The 18952-nt window shown below is 41.4% G+C and overlaps 1 protein-coding gene across 1 annotated transcript; it reads right to left on the reverse strand.

Annotated features, from left to right (window-relative positions):
* Nucleotides 1–911: 911 nt before the first annotated feature.
* Nucleotides 912–18541, reverse strand: LOC123764970 (cytochrome P450 9e2). Its single transcript, XM_045753225.2, has 7 exons — nt 18400–18541; nt 15937–16120; nt 12535–13294; nt 7389–7607; nt 6196–6256; nt 2716–2906; nt 912–2566 (listed from the first exon to the last, which is right to left on the reverse strand). Exons 2-7 carry the CDS (start codon nt 16114–16116, stop codon nt 2388–2390), a joined length of 1590 nt encoding a protein of 529 aa, XP_045609181.1. The 5' UTR covers nt 16117–16120; nt 18400–18541; the 3' UTR covers nt 912–2387.
* Between the last annotated feature and the right edge of the window lie 411 nt (nt 18542–18952).

Below are 18952 nucleotides of genomic sequence, written 5' to 3' on the forward strand. Positions count from 1 at the left end.
TTATTAGACTTGCAGCAATATATACAGATGAGTAGCAAAAACCATGTTCAAAGATGAAGTTGACATCTTGGGCATAAAGTCTGACTCTGACCATAAAAAGTCACATGCTTTACCTAGCAACCAAGGCAGCTAAGAAATTTACAGCCTTATAGCAAATTTCATACCTTCCTGACAGCAGGGGCTGCAAGACCTTATATAATGCTCAAGTTCACTCCTAAACTAAGTGTGCACTGCAATCCTGGAAGGCCTAAACCCCCCCCCCCCCTCCTCATTTATCAGATTTTCTGGATAAGGTGGAGAACTATGTGCACACACACACTAGTTTTGACCTATTCTGGTTGGATTGGTCAGCACAGCAAAGCCTTCAACACTGCAGAGATTTTGGAATACTTACTGTTATATACAGACAAATGTTTTCAAGGTTCCCTATCTAGCCAAATTTCATAGACAACCAGAAATTGACAATCGCAACACAAGGCATTCGGCAATAAACAGCCTTATGCTGACTGCATTTCTCAACAACTTCATTCCATCAGCGATCAAGAAATCAAGTTAATTGACTGTATGAAGGCTTTGTCACGCAGTTGTTCTTAGCTCATCCTGTTTGCTATTTGATAGTTACTTAGCATTAAATTTTAGTTTATTCATAATTTATACAAATAATAATCTAAAAAATAAATGAGTTTCTTGTGGTAGGCTTCAGATAAGTTGATGTAGGATAATAGCTTTTAATTTGCAGTTTCCTTGGGAACATTAGCACAATTCCTAATGAACCCTAGACTTAGTTAAAAAATTTCAAGGTAATCCATTGTAATGTCAACAAGATTTGGGACCAGAGTAAACTGAGATAGTCTTAACACTTTTATGTTTTATTTTTCTTTGTAAGGCCAGAGGTACACAAAAACACAATATCAAGTCAATAATATATATTCTCTGAAGTGTGCCTGAAGGCTTTATAATGGCATCAAGTATAATTTTTTAGATGGAAGGCATAGCGAGATGCAGCAAGGGTAACAAGTCCTTGGCATCTGGAACGATACTGCTGCTTGAGATCGAAGTGGAGAAGAGAGGAGCATCTTTCAGAAGCATACTGGAGTCATTTATTCCTATGCATCCTGTGGTCATCAAAATCCAATATTGGCCATTTCTTATCTCTAGCCATTTTAAGCATGTTGAGTTTTGCTGGGTTCCCAGCCATATTGGTGTTCCCTCAAATGAGTATATGGTCACTGTCATTAAGGAGGCTATCTGTACTTGTCCTACTTCCCAAAAAGGTATTCTTCAGGAACTTTCCAATTTTTACCCTGTCATTCCTCAATCCATGTCTTGTGGCAGGATCATTGACCTTGTGTTACTGGTAACAAACTGCATGCTCTTAAGGGTAGTCTGCCACCTACCACTGTAACTGGTGGGGAAAATGGCTCTGGCGAGGTTATGTATTAGCCATACACATCTCACTTGTGGGCACTTAATACGGGCCCAATACAGAAACTGCTCCATATTGTCCAAACTGCCTTATCCCTCTTACTGGCATGCATCTCCTTGTTGAGTGTCTCAATTTTCAGGAAGTTCATGTGTCTTTCTTCCTAACTGTTCCTCATGGTCATTTGTCTCCTGATAGAATCCTTTGTGAATTCAATTCCTTTGATATCATACTTCTTATGTACTTTTGTTCTTGTATTGGCATCCTCAGAGATATTTAACACCTTTTGAATATCCAGCAATACTGATGGGGCTACAGTGTCTCCCCAACTTGGTACCTTTTGATAATTACTTACTTTCAGAAGCATAGAGAATCCAATGCTCCTTGTTTGGTTTGGTGTTGGCTTACTACCTATGAACATCTGGAAGGTTATTAAGGTCAATAGCTTACTGATCAATCATCAAAAGTGTACTTTAGTCTTGAACATGCATAGTCCAAGATTAAATAAACTTTCAAGTGGATTTACACCAAGAAGCAAGTTAAACCACTCTGTGTTTATATCACATGCCTTATAAACTAGTGGCCAGGATCAATGCATAATCTTCAGTAGTGCAGCAATCCATGATGAGATGCTATGCTACACCATCTATCATTGTACTACGATGCAGAAAAGGCCACATATCTAGGTGTCATTCAATATGGTTAGCAGAATTATAAACATAACTATATTGCTAGCTTTAGGCTTAATTGGTTATATGTATCTCTGGGAGTTTGCATCTCCTGTTGATGTAGACCTGACCAATTGTAAACTTTGTCAGCCTAAAAGCACTTATACTCTACATAATTATACAAATTAATGTGAAAAAATTCAAAGAATTTAGAGCCAGCTCTATCACAAATGGTTAAGAATATGAAGTGGGTGGTGGGTGTTGCATGGTGGTGGGATGGGTGGATGGTTCGGTGTTTAGCTGTGTGCTGCTTCAATGATTGGCTTAAGGACAAGGTTGACTCCTTCTTCTGGTCTCAAGATGAAGGGAGATGAGGAAATCTTCAGCTCCTTGTGGCCAGGTGAGAGATGCAAGTCTGCTGCTAGCACCAGCTTGGCCAGGGCCACCTTGGCTTCCATAAGAGCAAACCGCATTGCTAGAATAAAAAATGGGTTTAATTCACAGTAACATAACCTGAAAACTCTCTATATTTTGGGCAGGGTTCAGATTAATGTAGCTAGAGAAATGTGATAAAGTAACGGAAAACAAGTAATATTTTTGCATTAAAAAAATTGGCAAACTAACCTATGCAGTTCCTAGGTCCCATCCCAAAGGGCAAGTGAGTGAAACTCTTGATGTGGGTCTTGTTCTCTGGCAGGAAGCGGTCCGGTTGGAACTCTTCAGGCTCTGGCCAGTACCGAGGGTCATGGTGCAGGCTCCATATGGGCACAGTCACTAGGTCACCTGCACGCAGGATCAGCTCGGTGCCAGGGATCCTGTATTTATCATTTTATTTTTAGTAATCTGAAAGTAGCAAGGCATCATACAAACTTGGACAACATTTTGCTTGTAGCGAGTAAACATTACACTCACTTCAATCTCTCATTACCTTAATGACATTAGAACTAATTATGACTACTCAAATCCTTTCCCTAATTACAGGTAACATTCTTTCCATCCTATTGGAGGAAACTAAGGTGTAGTCCAATAATATAAGCATTCAATAAGCAAGTAAGCATTAGTAAAATTTCCACAGAGATTCAGTTAACTTCAGTACAGACGACTCAGATTTACCACACCTCTTCAACCTCAAGAATGTAGCACTCGGCGTGTACAGTTTCAACCGACCTCAAGACGCTACAGCTTCGACACAGAGCAGACAGCAGACTATGACCGCATCGAGCACTCTCATTCCCCATCGAGTTTAGACACTCACGATTCCTCATCGAACCGCCATGTTCTCCCGCATAGAGCTCCGCGACTCTGGCCTCACTCAGCTCTCTAAGCTCCGTCTTAACGTCTACAACACTGCTGTATCCAAGACTACTAAATATAAAAATCCACTAAACATAGTGTATCTAATCTACCCAACAGCGTAACATAATCATTACATGCACAACAAATGTACTGGAGATGATAGATGAGAAGTATCTGTTGTTCATATAAGTTTAAGGTAGCAATGGAGGACAGTTGTAACACTACGTCAGATGGTTTACATGTGGGACGATGTGAACCAGGACTACTGAAAGAACCACAGGGAGAGATACAGGAGATGGGGCAAAAAATAGAAGAGTGGAGCTTAAGTACTGAACTCGCTCTACTCCTCTGCAGCCTCAAGAGCAACGATCCCAAAGAAATTGTACTCCAGGGGGTTGGGGATGCAAGAGACAATGCAATAAAAACAATTGGAAAAGGAGACGGCTACAATAAGAAACCAGTATTAACAGTGTTACACACACTTGAAATCACACTTAACGTGATATACAGTATATCGCTGAGAAAATAAACTGGAACTCGAACCTGCGACCTCATTGATTTTCTCATTAACAGTGTTATTAGCAAAGGCTCAACAACTACAGAATATCCTTCTCTCCACCCCCCCCTCCCCCCCAGCCACACCAAACACCCAGGGTTGATTGTAATGAAATGCCTCACTGGTAGTGCCTCGGTGACTCCCTGAAGCTATCTCGCTAAGATGATTTCCCCTACTGAATTAGATCAGCCATGGGAGTCTTATATGGCCTGTCAAGAGATCAAAGCCAGAACCTGGCCCTACCTCACATGCAAAGGGAGCAGGAGTGTGTTATGATCACTCTCACTGATAAATTATCTAGAAAATGAGAAGCAATACAGACAAGTGTAAGTTCAAGGAAATTGAAGCATCCAAACAACTCTGCAAACTAGTTGTGAATGGTCACCTATATGTGGCAATAACATGGGAGCTCCAGGCTTTCGCTCCATCTTTGCCTTTATCTGCAGCTGAATGACTGAGAACCGGGAGGGAATCGGGGAATCAGACACTATCAGAGAGAGGCATTTTATTACATTCAGCATTGGGTTTCTGGACGAACCTCTTGGTGGCTCCCTGAAGCTATTTATCTGAACTTACCTGAGGGCCACCAACAAGCTAGGCCCTCGACGAGGACAGGAAGCCAATGGCTTGTCAAAGGCCCCCCCCCCCCATTCGCCATGATGACTTTTTCCAGCAGGATTTTAAAATTTAACAATTTTGGCATTTAAAACAGATCACTATTATCTAACAACAGAGAAGATGAGAAAATAAAGACTCACCAGGGAGCAGGAGAATGGCAACAACACTGATGAAGACAAAACATTTGGACAGGAAACCTGACCCATGATGATAAACACCAAAATGGGACTAGGAGCACTAACCAGATATCAAGATGCTAAGACTCTGTTAGACCTCAAAAACACCCAAGTCCAAATGCCTGTCCACGACATGTCAAAGAACATGGTGGCCAAAGCTACAAACCTGTGAACATCATGGGCCCCAGAGTATACCACAGACTATGAGGGGGTGGCCAGAACCTGGGCCCCCTCATGGAGGCACAAGTAGGGAATTTACGATCACCTTCATCGAGAAAACGTCCAGAAAGCAAAGCCATACAGACTACTACTTTAAGATTAAAATAAAAGCAAGTACCAAAACAGCCAAAAAGCTCTGCAAACAACTCATTAAGAGCCAAATGATTCACTCCAAACTAATTCAGACCCCCTAGTTGTGAATGGCCACCAACTAGGTGGCAGTACCACGGAAGCCCCAGGCTTCTATGCCCAAGTCCTGTTGCTGTTTGTGAATCTCTACTAGTCACCGGCCATAACAAGTCCTACGTCTTTTCGAGATAAGTGCAGGCCATCCAGTGAACACTGTTCTGTGGAGGCCATTTGCTTGCGTTTCATTCCTAACTTTAAGTATTTGCTTCATGCGAATGTTTCAAGCCTCACTTTCTGCATGGAATTGGTCTATTCTTTGCTTCTAGGTGCATGTGTTTGAGGCAACTCTTCCCTAATTGCTTATTTAGCATTGCTCCTGAGAGTGAGAGGCCAGGCTACTATGTAGAGAGCCCCACCCTGAGTAGTGCAAAAACCAATTCTATTTGCTGATGACAACTTTCATTTTCTCAAATGCTAACCCACTTATTCTAAATTACACAGTAAATAATGAACTAAAACAAACCAGCATTGAATGTAATGAAACTTCAATTTCTGGTTGATCCCCAATGGCTTGGCTCCCTGAAGCTAATATTACTGATAGTATAAGGCCACCTACCAGGTCGTATATAAGAGTTAATACTAAATACAAGAATTAAACACACTGGTATACTTCATCAAAAGTGTCTCTACTTTACAATGTGCACTGAACGACAGCTATGGCATAACTGACGCATCAGGGACCCATGTTTGTGTGCAAGTGCCGAACAAAGAGCTGACTACCAAAAATGAACACAGCATTCAAGTGCCAAAATGTTGAAGCTGGGAGCTGTTTGAGTACCGAGGTTCCTCTGTATATTTATATACTGTATTGTAAAAACTACCTCGCCAAGTAGCCTAAATATCTCATATTTCTTCCTAATTAAGACAATTTGTGTTAGCTGTTATAGTGAATATAACTGTACTATCGTGACCAGAAGATTATAATTATTATTATTACAGTATTATTATTATTATTATATTTTGGTTTGGTATATATGAAGCTGACTTGCATGGGCTAATGAACTTTCTGCAGTTTTGTATATTCTCATATCATTGAAATGGAAGACATACTTGTAATTCTTAGTGCAGAGCCGTTCAGCAAAGGTGGCGGGTGGGTACAATCTCAGTGTCTCTGTGGGAAAACAACATAAACATAAACATCTGTATTGGCTTCTTCCACATGTGTGTTATCACCTTGTAGCCAGTTATCTCTTCATGGCCAAAATGAATTTGATTCAATTCTATAATGAATTTGGCAATACAAAGGAGTACAAAATACACGGCAAAGTGAAGAGAGGTAGAAATTTTGAGAAAGAGATAGCGGACAAAAGTAAAACAGAACCAGGCCTATTCTGTAAATTATTAAAAGCAAATTGCAGGTAAAGGATAATATTCAGAGTTTGAAAATGGGAAATAGATTCACAGAAAATGAAAAGAAAATGTGTGAAACATTAAATTTGATTTACTAATAATTATGTCCTATCTTCATTGTCATTTAATTGTTGTATTTCATTTATAAAATTGTTTACTCATGTCCTTGTTTATTTTTAAGTGTTGGCTTCATTATACTTAAATTATACTATCATACTCTAGGTTGTGTTCCAGTTGCTGTTCTAGATTACACCTCAGTATTTCCATTCTCCTATTTATGCAAATAAACTACTTTACTATTACTAAAACTACAGACTCCATAATGTAATAGTCTATGCATGTCATCATTAGGATGTATCTCCTTTTTATTGTACACATTTGTTAATTTTCATAAACTTTCTCCATTTTGTTAGCTTCTCCTGGCTTGGCACCTTCTTTTGATAAGTATTTACCAGTACTTGTTAGCTTCTCTTTTAGTATAAACACAGAGTTTACCGTCACTCCTTTAAATCATATTTTTGTCTAAATTTGTAAAGTTTTGCCTGAAATGCATTGCATAATAGTGGCTTCATTAGTATGTGTTACTCCTGTACCTACAATTATAATTAGTGATCAATTGAATGTGTGTTCTTTGTATACACATGCTTCTGGATAAACATTATTATAATTACAGTAATATGATATTGAACAGCAGAGCCATGAGTGGTGCAAGGGCATGAACAACACTCATATACCATAGATGATATTTCCCTAATGTTCCCAACTTTGGTTTTAAGTGAGTGAATTATGTATATAATGTGTGTTGAGCTGACTGGTAAAAGGAGTAGAAAGTTAAGAAAACTGCCAGTGAGATATGTAGTAACATGAGTGTGGGTCTCTAGGATGTTTCTTACCCTGGAGACAAGCATCGAGATATTTGGCTTCCATGATACCCTGGTAGGTAATATTACCGTGTTCCTTAACCATGTCCTCTACCTCCTGGCGGAGACGCTGCTGGTGGGTAGGGTTCTTGGCCAGTAAGTAGGATGAGAAGGCCAACGTGGAGGCTGTTGTGTCATAACCAGCTATCAGGAACATCACGCTCTGAGCCACTATCGTCCTCTCTGACAACACTGAACCATAATCCCAAATTAGTTATTGCTGTTCTCGTTGTCATTAATTTAGCTCATTATAATAAATATAATAATAATAATTGTTATTTATTAAGCAAAATTACAGTACATACATACCAGCCCATCCTCCTGTTTAGATAGTACTTATAGTAATAATGGTGACATTCTTCTGGATAAACATTATTATAATTACAGTAATATGATGTTGAATGGCAGAGCTATGGGTGGTGCAAGGGGTATGAGCAACACTCATATACCATACATGATATACCATAGATCGTACATATATTGACGTAATGGACAATTAGAAAGTAGAATTTGGTACTACAGTATTAAATTTGGACAAACTGGAAAAGGTTTCGTATTTATGTTGCTAATAAAAACCTAACCTAACCATCCTAGGTTTAATACAAGCCATCTAAGGCCTAATATAGTACATAGACAGTGTATGTTATATTAGGCCTAGGAATATTCAAGTTTGGTTTTTAGCTTTATTTTTCCAGACTCTATAAGGTAAATAGCAACAAATTCTATATCTAATTATCCATTAAGTCATGTATGATGATCCATATATAGTTGCAAAAAATATTATGTAAGCAGGAGGATGGGTTGTATATAGGATATATGAAGAGTGTATGAATAATGGGCAGGGACAGTACAGTGCCTAAAGCCACTAATATGCAGAGAGTTTTGGCTATAATATGGGTAAAAACCCAAAAGACTTAAAAAATAAATGAGATCAAACAATAATGAATTGAAGTAGGGGAATAGATATAAAATGACAATTATTACATGATTGGAAAAGCAAAAATTACAATACAGAGAAATCACATTATCATGATATATCAATGAGAAAATCCACAGTGGATTTTCTCATTGTTATATCACGATAATGTGATTGCTCTGTGCATTGAAATTTCAGGAATTTTAGAAATTCAGAACGTCAGAGGTAAAATTTCTGGACGACAGCCAGAGTGTATGGGGGGAAATTGTGTGAAACCCTGGTTCGGTTTCAGTGAAGCCTCAGGATCCTCGAGGATTCAGTAGTACCCCAGGTTGCAATTCTTTTGACCATGTTGTGGCATAGTCGACTAGAGCGTGCATCTGGGAACACCCAGTGCATAGAATCGAACCCTCATCACAGCTGTGGATTTTCTAAAATATGACAACACTACCTACCTGTTGATGATTCAAAGGATCAACGTCCTCACGGCCGGCCTCTGACCATATTGTTGTTGTTTTAGATTCAGCTACTTGGAACAAAATGTTCCCAGCAGCACAGGCTATGGTGAGCCCGTAGTGGTTCTGACCAAGTCTCGTATTCATTTCACAGCGTAAACGGGAGGAGTTCAATTTTGTTCATTAAATTTTTACATTTCAGTTAACAGCAGTAGTACAGGTTCAGCAATTAATGTTCAATAACAGCAAAACATAAGTTGACACTTAGGAAGTAAGGTATGTTGCATAGTCTATCAGGTATTGTAGTTCATGCTCTCTCTTTTAAACTGGTTGAGAGGATGACAGTCTTTGATGTGATTAGGAAGGTTATTCCACATTTTAGGACTCCTTGATTTGCAGAGCATTTCTGTTTTGGTTAAGTCGCACTCTTGGAATATCTAATAGATATTTGTTTCTAGTGAGGTGCCCATGGATTCAGTTCAACTTATCAATGAAAATACCAAGGAATTTACCATCTACTTTCTTAATTCTGAGGTAAATTTGATTTGTGGATTTATTACCAAACAAAATATAGAAGGTTTTATCAGTGTTAAAGGGTGAGTTTGTTAGCAGTTAGCCAAAGATAACCCTCTTTTTTTTTTTTTTTTTAGTTCAGTATTCACTGTGTTATTCAGAATAAGAGAGTTAGGACTGGAGGAAAAGAAGGTTGTGTCATCAGCAAATTGAACAGGCTTGTTAAGAGGCATTTGGAGGATCATTTTAATTGGTGTAAATAGAAGAGGAGAGGACAAAGTATACTGATCTGTGAAAAGCCAATATTATTTGGTAGGGTGGGAGAAGCAGCCTCATTTACAGACACATACTGTGAGAGGAGGAATTTCCAGCTAAGTTTCTAGACTGAGTAGAATGCAAGATCGCTGTCGTGCACGCAGTCGTCCATGCACACTCTCTAGATTCCGTTATTCCTACCCGAATCATCTTGTGTTTGGGCTCTGTACCTAGCCCAGGCTCCCAGCTGTTTGTTAAGAATACAAGGGCCATCGTAGACCAGCTGTGAGTAAAGGTACAGACATTCTCATGATTTATTTAATGTGTAGCAAGGGAAGAGTGGTGGTGGGGTACTTGTCTGGTGGGGGGGGGGCATTGGTCTTGGTTACTACCCACCGAGTAGGCCTCCCGCGCGGTGACGTCACAGAGCCACGTGACCGAGGCTTGCTCTGATTTGTCGAGACACGTGTAGGCTGATGGCCGCGCTTTGTTGTGATTGGTCAAATTCAAGACATGTGCGGGGGGGGAGACCAGCGTGCCGGCTTGCCTGCTTCAAGCCCGCCAAGCCATTCTGCCCTATGTTCAAATTACTCTCGCTTGACCTGTTGTCACGTGGCAAGGCCAAGCCACGTGAAGCTCCGTCTGTATCGACATTTAAGTTATTCAGTACTGCATTCTTGTACCGTCGGCGCGGGTCAACTATAAAAGACAGCAAAATCCGGAATTCGGATTCCAGATTCGGAAATCCTCGCTGAAGGAGGCCATAAACTATACAATTGAGAATAATTTACATGTCATCATTCATACCGACTCTAAATCTTCGCTCCAGGCATTGTTATCCAGTCAACACAGATAATATACAACTCATCACAGAAATCCAACATAGAGGAAAGGAAGCCCATAATCTAAGGCTGTCAATCACCCTAAAATGTATATATACTGGTTAGTATTGTAAATGTGTGGCCACGTCTGTGGTAGAAAAAAAATCGCCCTAAATTGGATATCAAGTCACATAGGCAGTAATGAAAAGGCAGACTCACTAGCAAAAACTGTCACTGCTCTACAGGTTCAAATACCTCCAAGTTTTTTCACAGATTAAGGAGCAAATCAAGAAGGAAATGCTCCCAACTATCAAAAGTCGCCACAGAGCCAAAGTAGCGGAAGGAAGATCCACTGCGATATAATACGAACAAGCCACTGGGTACTACTCTTTCAAGCCTGACAAAAAGATATCCAAAGACATTGCAGTAGCCATACACAGACTCGGACTTGGTTACAAGTGCTGCTGGGAGGTAATAAGCCCAATAGTTAAAGTGTGTCATATCTGTGGAACAGAAGCAGAGGTGCCACTATTGCACTACTTAATGGACTGTGAAGCTACTGAATAACCTCGTCTCATCACAAACGACTTGATAATGGTCAGGACGGACCGAGACGTCGTCGTCTCTTCAATTTCTAGTGTGTGGTGTGGTTTGGTCAACATTTTTTTCAGCCTTTTGTGACTTTTGATCTGCAGTTAATTGATCATCCAAGTTAATTAAAGGTAATAAGAATCATCTTAGTGAATTCACACAGTGGTGAGGACTGTCGGGGAGCGACGGTATTTAAGTTAACATGCGCTCAGTATTAACTTATCTGTCCGTGCAACAGCTAATTAATAACTCATGTTAATTAGGTTTAATTAACGTCTTACTGAGTTCTGACTGACGGTCGTTGGCAAAGTCATTGAGATTAAGATATTAACGTAACATGTTTTAGATTAATTGCCTGTCCATTTGACAGCTAATTAATATATGTAGTTAATTAAGGGTAATTAATGCCCAAGTGAATTCACTGTTGCTGAGAACTGTTGTACGTGACAGTGTTAATAGTAACGTAATTCGTCAGCATTAATTGTCTGTCCGTGGGTCAGTTAATTATTCAGGTTAATTAAGAGTAATTAACCACATCCAAGTGATTTGACATAGACTTGTGAGGGGAAAACTGTTGAGAGGGTAACAGTAGGGTCTAACGACACTCGTTTGGATTGATTAGCTGTGCAGTTAACAGCAATTAAGGGAATTACTGAATGCTTGATGAATCAAGTGTTTGGGTAATTAAGGGATAGCGAGTTATCATGTTGACAGTTGACTTGTTTATAGGAGACAAGTGTGTGATTTAACGTAGACTCATTGTTGCTGACTACAGTTGACAGCCATTTAACGTAATTATCACGGATATGAAATTAGTGTAATTGGTTAGACTTTGATTGTCGTCTTTGAGAGACGAAGGGAAGGGAAGGGAATTATCAGGGGAAAGCGCTAGGCCATCACGACTATATAGCCCTGGGAAGGGGTCAGGATAAGGATTCGGGATGGGACGGAGTGGCAGGAATGGTGCCCAACCACTTGGACGGTCGGGGATTGAACGCCGACCTGCATGATGCGAGACCGTCGCTCTACCGTCCAGCCCAAATGGACGAAGTGTTAAAGAAATCTGTAGGATGGTTGCCGGAGTTGTCTCAGCAACCCGCCTTGCCTTGTTTGGATTGCATTGCAACTTTATTTGTAGTGATGCAAAAACTGTTAACGTAACTGATCGGGAGTTACTGGAGGCTTGCAACATTAACTTTTCTTGTTGTTTTGCATTGTAAATGTATTGCAGAGTGCTGCAAGTAATTTAGATTGCAAATTGCGTCCTTAACACTCCGTGTTAGTCATTGATGAAGCCTTAGCGACAACAGGCAGGATATGGGTATGGCCGGGACGCATAATAAATGAACTAAACTAAACTGTGACTTTGATAGTGCTACAATCTCCCCGACTTGGCACCTTCTTCTGATAATTACTTACTATATTGTGCATAATACAAAAAAGACAGATATATATATGCCCTTTTTTCAATAATATTTTACACAGCAATTTTATAATTTTCTTACCATAGCATATATGTTCCTTATATATAAGCTATACAGTAACCAACATAATGTTTCAACACTAACCTTTAGATTTTATGACGAAATGCTGGTTGTCAGTGGCAGTGAGACCATTGTGGTTGTCAGTGGCAGAGTTGCTGTGGTTAGTGGTGGAATGACTGAGGGTGGCGGGTAGATGGTCAGCCTGCGCTTCCATGAGAAGGTCAAGGAAGTCTCCTCTTCTCTGACCAGCCTTCCTGGCTGCTATCGTCTTACTTACCACACTTTGAAAGAACTTAATGTGGTAAGTGTCTGTTTTAAGCCTCAGCGCGTTATAGAGACTTGGCAAAAGGGTTAATAGAGTAAACTTTACAATCCTTATAAACGAAAAATTAAAAAAGGATTCTGCAACTTTAGCAAATTCTGCTTCCTCATCCCCAAGAGAATTAGATTCAATGCCAAAGGCACAGGAAGCAATAGTGTCCATTGTGAAGCACCCAAAGTTATGCTTCATATCAATAAAAGGTTTCCGAGCAGATTCCTTAAGACAAACGGACACGAGAGAATCAGCCTTGTCACAGATGAGAGGAAACATACTGCGCATCTTGCCCGAGGTGAAGGTGGGAGACATGACGGACCGGAGAGACTTCCAGTCGTCACCGGTCTTATTGCTCAACATTTCATTCATTAGGCTTTCATCCGCCGACGTAGTTATACGACGGTCAACAAAATGATCGAAGTCTTTAACGAAGATGTGTTTGAGAAGGTTTGGGTCGCCGATCATCAGGACAGGACGTAACAGTTCGTACAATCCACAGAAGGTGGCACCACCGTGCTTGTAGTACACCTGTAGGTATATACAATCATAACGTTACTTGTGTAAAGGAGGAAATGTATATGTTTATCTCTCAGAATGTTCGGTAATACGTTTATTGTTTGTGATGTGTGTATATGTATGTATTAACACGATGTACTGAACGGGGTGAGAATAGCTTGAGCTACCTCATCTCTTTGTGTGTATTTTACCTCAATAAACTTATTTCAATTTCAATCATAACGTAAATGAACCGAGCATCACACTAGGAACTTCCTCTCTCTCACCTTTTAACTCTTATGAAACACTACTGGATAAAATAAGGTTAAATTATAAAGGAAGTATTAAAATGTTAAATGCTCCATTACTATCATTGGTTAAAGATATTGGGGTGTCGGTTGGTTGGCAAGTTGACTGAGGGAAGAGAGAGCGCTATACTTAGTTTAGTTAATTTATTATACACCTCATAATTATCCTGTAGTGTCGATAACGATACTGAGAGACATGTTTAGAATAAACGTTAATGAAGACGTGACACCTGTTAGGGGCCCTATCGTGATTGTTGCCGTCAGCGGTGGCTTGTTTATTATGCACCCCTTTACTCATTCAGTGATTGGTAGCGGAAAAGGTTACAGAGGAACACAATGGGCTCAGGAACTGAACCCAAATATTCATTAAGCTAAGCAAGTTAGTATTGATTAGCAATAAGTTAGTTACATAATTAAACATAATTAATTTTTTTCTTAAGCTTAGGTATACACAGCAATGTGCTGCTCGTGTTATGTGAAGGATTGCAAGGTATAAGTCACGACCTACCTATAAATACCTTTAAGACCCCCCCCCCCTCCCATCTCACAGGATGCTTAGTCATACATGGAATCAGGAGAAAACACTAAATGCCAGTCTGTGGTTTACTATCCTACACTAGCACACTTTGGGTAGATCACGAGAATATCCTCCAAAATCCGTGTGTGTTATTTCATGCTATTTGTCTAAAATCACTGATAACCGGGCATTCGCAAATATAGTATTAGAGAATGTGTCCCAACTCTTGTTCACATAGTTTACAATTTGAGTGCTCACTGTTGGGAGATTCATTACCTGCAGTCATCTGCTATAAGTATCGATATCGCAGCCAAATTCTGGCAATGTTACACTCAAGTGGATGTTTTGAGCTGTCCATACACATAGTTTTCGATTCTAACTCTGTTGCACTGTAGTGCTCTCTAGAATGGTAAGCTTTTGACATACTTAGGCCTATCTAAACCTAGGTAGACCTAGGTTTCTGGAATATCTAGGTCTAGCTTAATTTATGGAGTCAATTATGATCAATTATCAATTATGGAGTCAGAGGACACTCCCTGCAATACCTCAAATCTTACCTTACTGAAAGGCTCCAGTATGTTTCTGTGAATAATTCAATTTCTCCCACCCTACCCATCAACATTGGTGTTCCTCAGGGCAGCATACTTGGCCCTCTCCTCTTTCTCATCTACATTAATGACCTTCCAAATGCCTCCCAACACCTCAAACCAATCCTATTTGCTGACGACACAACCTTCATTTACTCCAGTCCTGATCCCCTTGCTCTAAATGTCACAGTGAATACTGAGCTAAATAAAGTCCATCTTTGGCTAACTGCCAATAAACTCACCCTCAACATTAACAAAACTTTCTATATTTTGTTTGGCAATAAATCCTCTAATCAAATAAATCTCAGGATAAATACTACCCAAATTTGTAACAAAATAGATGGCAAATTCCTTGGCGTTCTCATTGACCACAAGCTGAATTTCCCGGGACACATTCTAAATATATAAAAAAAAGTTTCAAAAACTGTTGGCATTCTTTCTAAAATCAGATATTATGTACCTCGCCCTGCCCTGGTGACGCTCTGTTACTTCCTCATCTATCCTTATCTCAACTATGGTATTTGTGCTTGGGGTTCTACTACCCAAAATCATTTACGTCCTCTAATTACTCAACACAAAGCTGCTATTAAGACAATATCCTACTCTGGCCCCAGACATCACTCGGTACCCCTACTCAAATCTCTGAATGTGTTAGATATTAAGTCACTGCACATCCTCTCATGTGTATTATACATATATAAAACGCTGAACTGTAATGTCAATCCTGACCTTAAAAGCTTCATTGAAGGTTGTAACAGAACCTATGAGCACCACACCAGAAACAAATATCTTTTTGATATTCCAAGAGTACGACTTAATCAAACTAGAAATGCTCTACAAATTAAGGGACCCAGAATGTGGAATGACCTTCCCAATCATGTTAAAGACTGTACCTCTCTCAACCAGTTCAAGATAAAAACTAAGCACTACCTAATTAACTCTCTGTAACCTACCTTACCCTATAATGTCAACCCATGTCTGTTATTTTTAAACAATACTGTTTGTCGACCAAATTGTATTTTTGCTGTTTTTCTGCCATGTTCCCCCCTTTTTTATTTTTTTATTTTCTCAACACATTTTATACTTTAATCTCAATTAGTATTAAGTTTTAGTCTTTAGCTGAGTACGGATAAGTTCACAAGCTGTCATATTTGATAAAAACCCTTACTGTCGAAACGTCAAGTTCTTCCCAACCTGGCGTTGCTGAACATTAGAATACTTGTAGGGGAATTTCGAAGAAGCATATCTCTGGTGAGTACTGACCTCGTTAAAATACATCCATCGTCTCTGTGACTTGGATAACTGCTTGTGCAGGTGGCCGATGACGGGAAGGTAGGGCGGCGTAGGCACCCCAAGGCGGGACCAGTAGCTGTGGCGCCGTCGGGACACTGCCAGCGCCACTAGCATCACTACCGCCACACACAACAACAACACACCAATCATTATCCTGCAAAATAAAACGAGAAATAACACAAAGGCGACAGTAGGCAAGAGGACCACACTCACGACCTACAAACTCAACAGATCCCGCCACGTAAAGAACACAAACTGATAAAATAAAAATAAATCACACACGCGTAGATAAACAAAGCGAGTGGCACCTGATACTGTGTCTGCGATAGATAGTAGCTAGCAGAGTACGGCTATTAATTAGTAAGTTAGAAACACACACTTCTCCTTTGAAGAAATAAACCGGTGCAAAGGAAGGTTTGGTGAAGGCACCACACAGTCGTACATTGTGAAAACTCAAGAGAACGGGCTCCATATTATGCAGCCTCCTTCACGCTTGTAATAATGCAGCATCTGGAGCGCCTAAAAGAGAAAATAAGACTTCAGCCATGATGGAAGTGGTAGAGAAGGGTGACATTTGCTCCATCACTCAACAGGGTGACAGTAGCATGCAACACACAGGGAGGGTGACTGTAGCAGCAACACACAGGGAGGGTGACAGTAGCAGCAACACACAGGGAGGGTGACTGTAGCAGCAACACACATGGAGGGTGACAGTAGCAGCAACACACAGGGAGGGTGACAGTAGCAGCAACACACAGGGAGAGTGACAGTAGCAGCAACACACAGAGAGAGTGACAGTAGCAGCAACACACAGGGAGGGTGACAGTAGCAGCAACACACAGGGAGGGTGACAGTAGCAGCAACACACAGGGAGAGTGACAGTAGCAGCAACACACAGGGAGAGTGACAGTAGCAGCAACACACAGAGAGAGTGACAGTAGCAGCAACACACAGGGAGGGTGACAGTAGCAGCAACACACAGGGAGGGTGACAGTAGCAGCAACACACAGGGAGGGTGACAGTAGCAGCAACACACAGGGAGGGTGACAGTAGCAATAACACACAGAGAGGGTGACAGTAGCAGCAACACACAGGGAGGGTGACAGTAGCAGCAACACACAGGGAGGGTGACAGTAGCAACAACACACAGGGAGGGTGACAGTAGCAGCAACACACAGGGAGGGTGACAGTAGCAATAACACACAGGGAGGGTGACAGTAGCAGCAACACACAGGGAGGGTGACAGTAGCAGCAACAAACAGGGAGGGTGACAGTAGCAGCAACACACAGGGAGGGTGACAGTAGCAGCAACACACAGGGAGAGTGACAGTAGCAACAACACACAGGGAGGGTGACAGTAGCAGCAACACACAGGGAGGGTGACAGTAGCAATAACACACAGAGAGGGTGACAGTAGCAGCAACACACAGGGAGGGTGACAGTAGCAGCAACACACAGGGAGGGTGACAGTAGCAATAACACACAGGGAGGGTGACAGTAGCAATAACACACAGGGAGGGTGACAGTAGCAGCAACACACAGGGAGGGTGACAGTAGCAGCAACACACAGGGAGGGTGACAGTAGCAGCAACACACAGGGAGGGTGACAGTAGCAGCAACACACAGGGAGGGTGACAGTAGCAGCAACACACAGGGAGGGTGACAGTAGCAGCAACACACAGGGAGGGTGACAGTAGCAGCAACACACAGGGAGGGTGACAGTAGCAATAACACACAGAGAGGGTGACAGTAGCAGCAACACACAGGGAGGGTGACAGTAGCAGCAACACACAGGGAGGGTGACAGTAGCAGCAACACACAGGGAGGGTGACAGTAGCAGCAACACACAGGGAGGGTGACAGTAGCAGCAACACACAGGGAGGGTGACAGTAGCAGCAACACACAGGGAGAGTGACAGTAGCAGCAACACACAGGGATGGTGACAGTAGCAACAACACACAGGGAGGGTAACAGTAGCAGCAACACACAGGGATGGTGACAGTAGCAACAACACACAGGGAGGGTAACAGTAGCAGCAACACACAGGGTGGGTGACAGTAGCAATAACACACAGGGAGGGTGACAGTAGCAGCAACACACAGGGAGAGTGACAGTAGCAGCAACACACAGGGAGAGTGACAGTAGCAGCAACACACAGGGATGGTGACAGTAGCAACAACACACAGGGAGGGTAACAGTAGCAGCAACACACAGGGATGGTGACAGTAGCAACAACACACAGGGAGGGTAACAGTAGCAGCAACACACAGGGATGGTGACAGTAGCAACAACACACAGGGAGGGTAACAGTAGCAGCAACACACAGGGAAAGTGACAGTAGCAGCAACATCACAGTAACACAAAGTAACAAATACCGTAACATAAGTAACCTACCACCCACACACTGGTCTATAATAACCACCAAATACAAACCTCAGTGTTCTAAGAGGAGTGCATGTAGACGCCCTCTACCCACCGACACAACTGTCACCGGCGCCTCCTAGTCGCCAAGTGGAGGCGGGACACGCCTCAACAAGCCCACAGTGCTTCCTAATCTTCATAATGACAAAGTGATTTTTTTTTTTGAGTGCAAGATAAGGCAGAAGGTGCAAGATACAAGGGTGGAACAGATAACTACTCTATCAACGTGACTTCCATCCCGGACGACACACAAGGAACCCAGACAGACAACATGAAAAATATTGGTAACACTTGTTGTTGTTTTACGTTCAGCTACGCGGGAAGAAAAAGTTCCAAATAGCACCGGCTATGGTGAGCCCGTCGCACTCACTTGTTAACACTATACTTCGCCAGGTTTATAATAGTTAATTATTTATTGTGTCGGGGGACAGGATGCCAGAGTGTATTTATACACGTTTTTGGTTTTTATCGAGCCCCCCCCCCCCCAAGATGGAATTACTGACTCCGCCCAGGATGCAACACCACAACAAGCTGACTCCTGAGTATCTACTCACTGCTAGGTGAA

This window comes from Procambarus clarkii, chromosome 29, assembly GCF_040958095.1.
Source record: "Procambarus clarkii isolate CNS0578487 chromosome 29, FALCON_Pclarkii_2.0, whole genome shotgun sequence".
Classification (NCBI taxonomy): domain Eukaryota; kingdom Metazoa; phylum Arthropoda; class Malacostraca; order Decapoda; family Cambaridae; genus Procambarus; species Procambarus clarkii.

What these genes read in the sequence shown, in the direction of transcription:
- LOC123764970 (XM_045753225.2), bottom strand. Translation starts at nt 16,116, where the DNA reads ATGATTGGTGTGTTGTTGTTGTGTGTGGCGGTAGTGATGCTAGTGGCG. An exon ending in TTTCGTCATAAAATCTAAAG is followed by an intron (nt 7,608 to 12,534) that starts GTTAGTGTTGAA and finishes ATTATGGTTCAG; the next exon opens with TGTTGTCAGAGAGGACGATA. An exon ending in GGGACCTAGGAACTGCATAG is followed by an intron (nt 2,567 to 2,715) that starts GTTAGTTTGCCA and finishes TTTTTATTCTAG; the next exon opens with CAATGCGGTTTGCTCTTATG.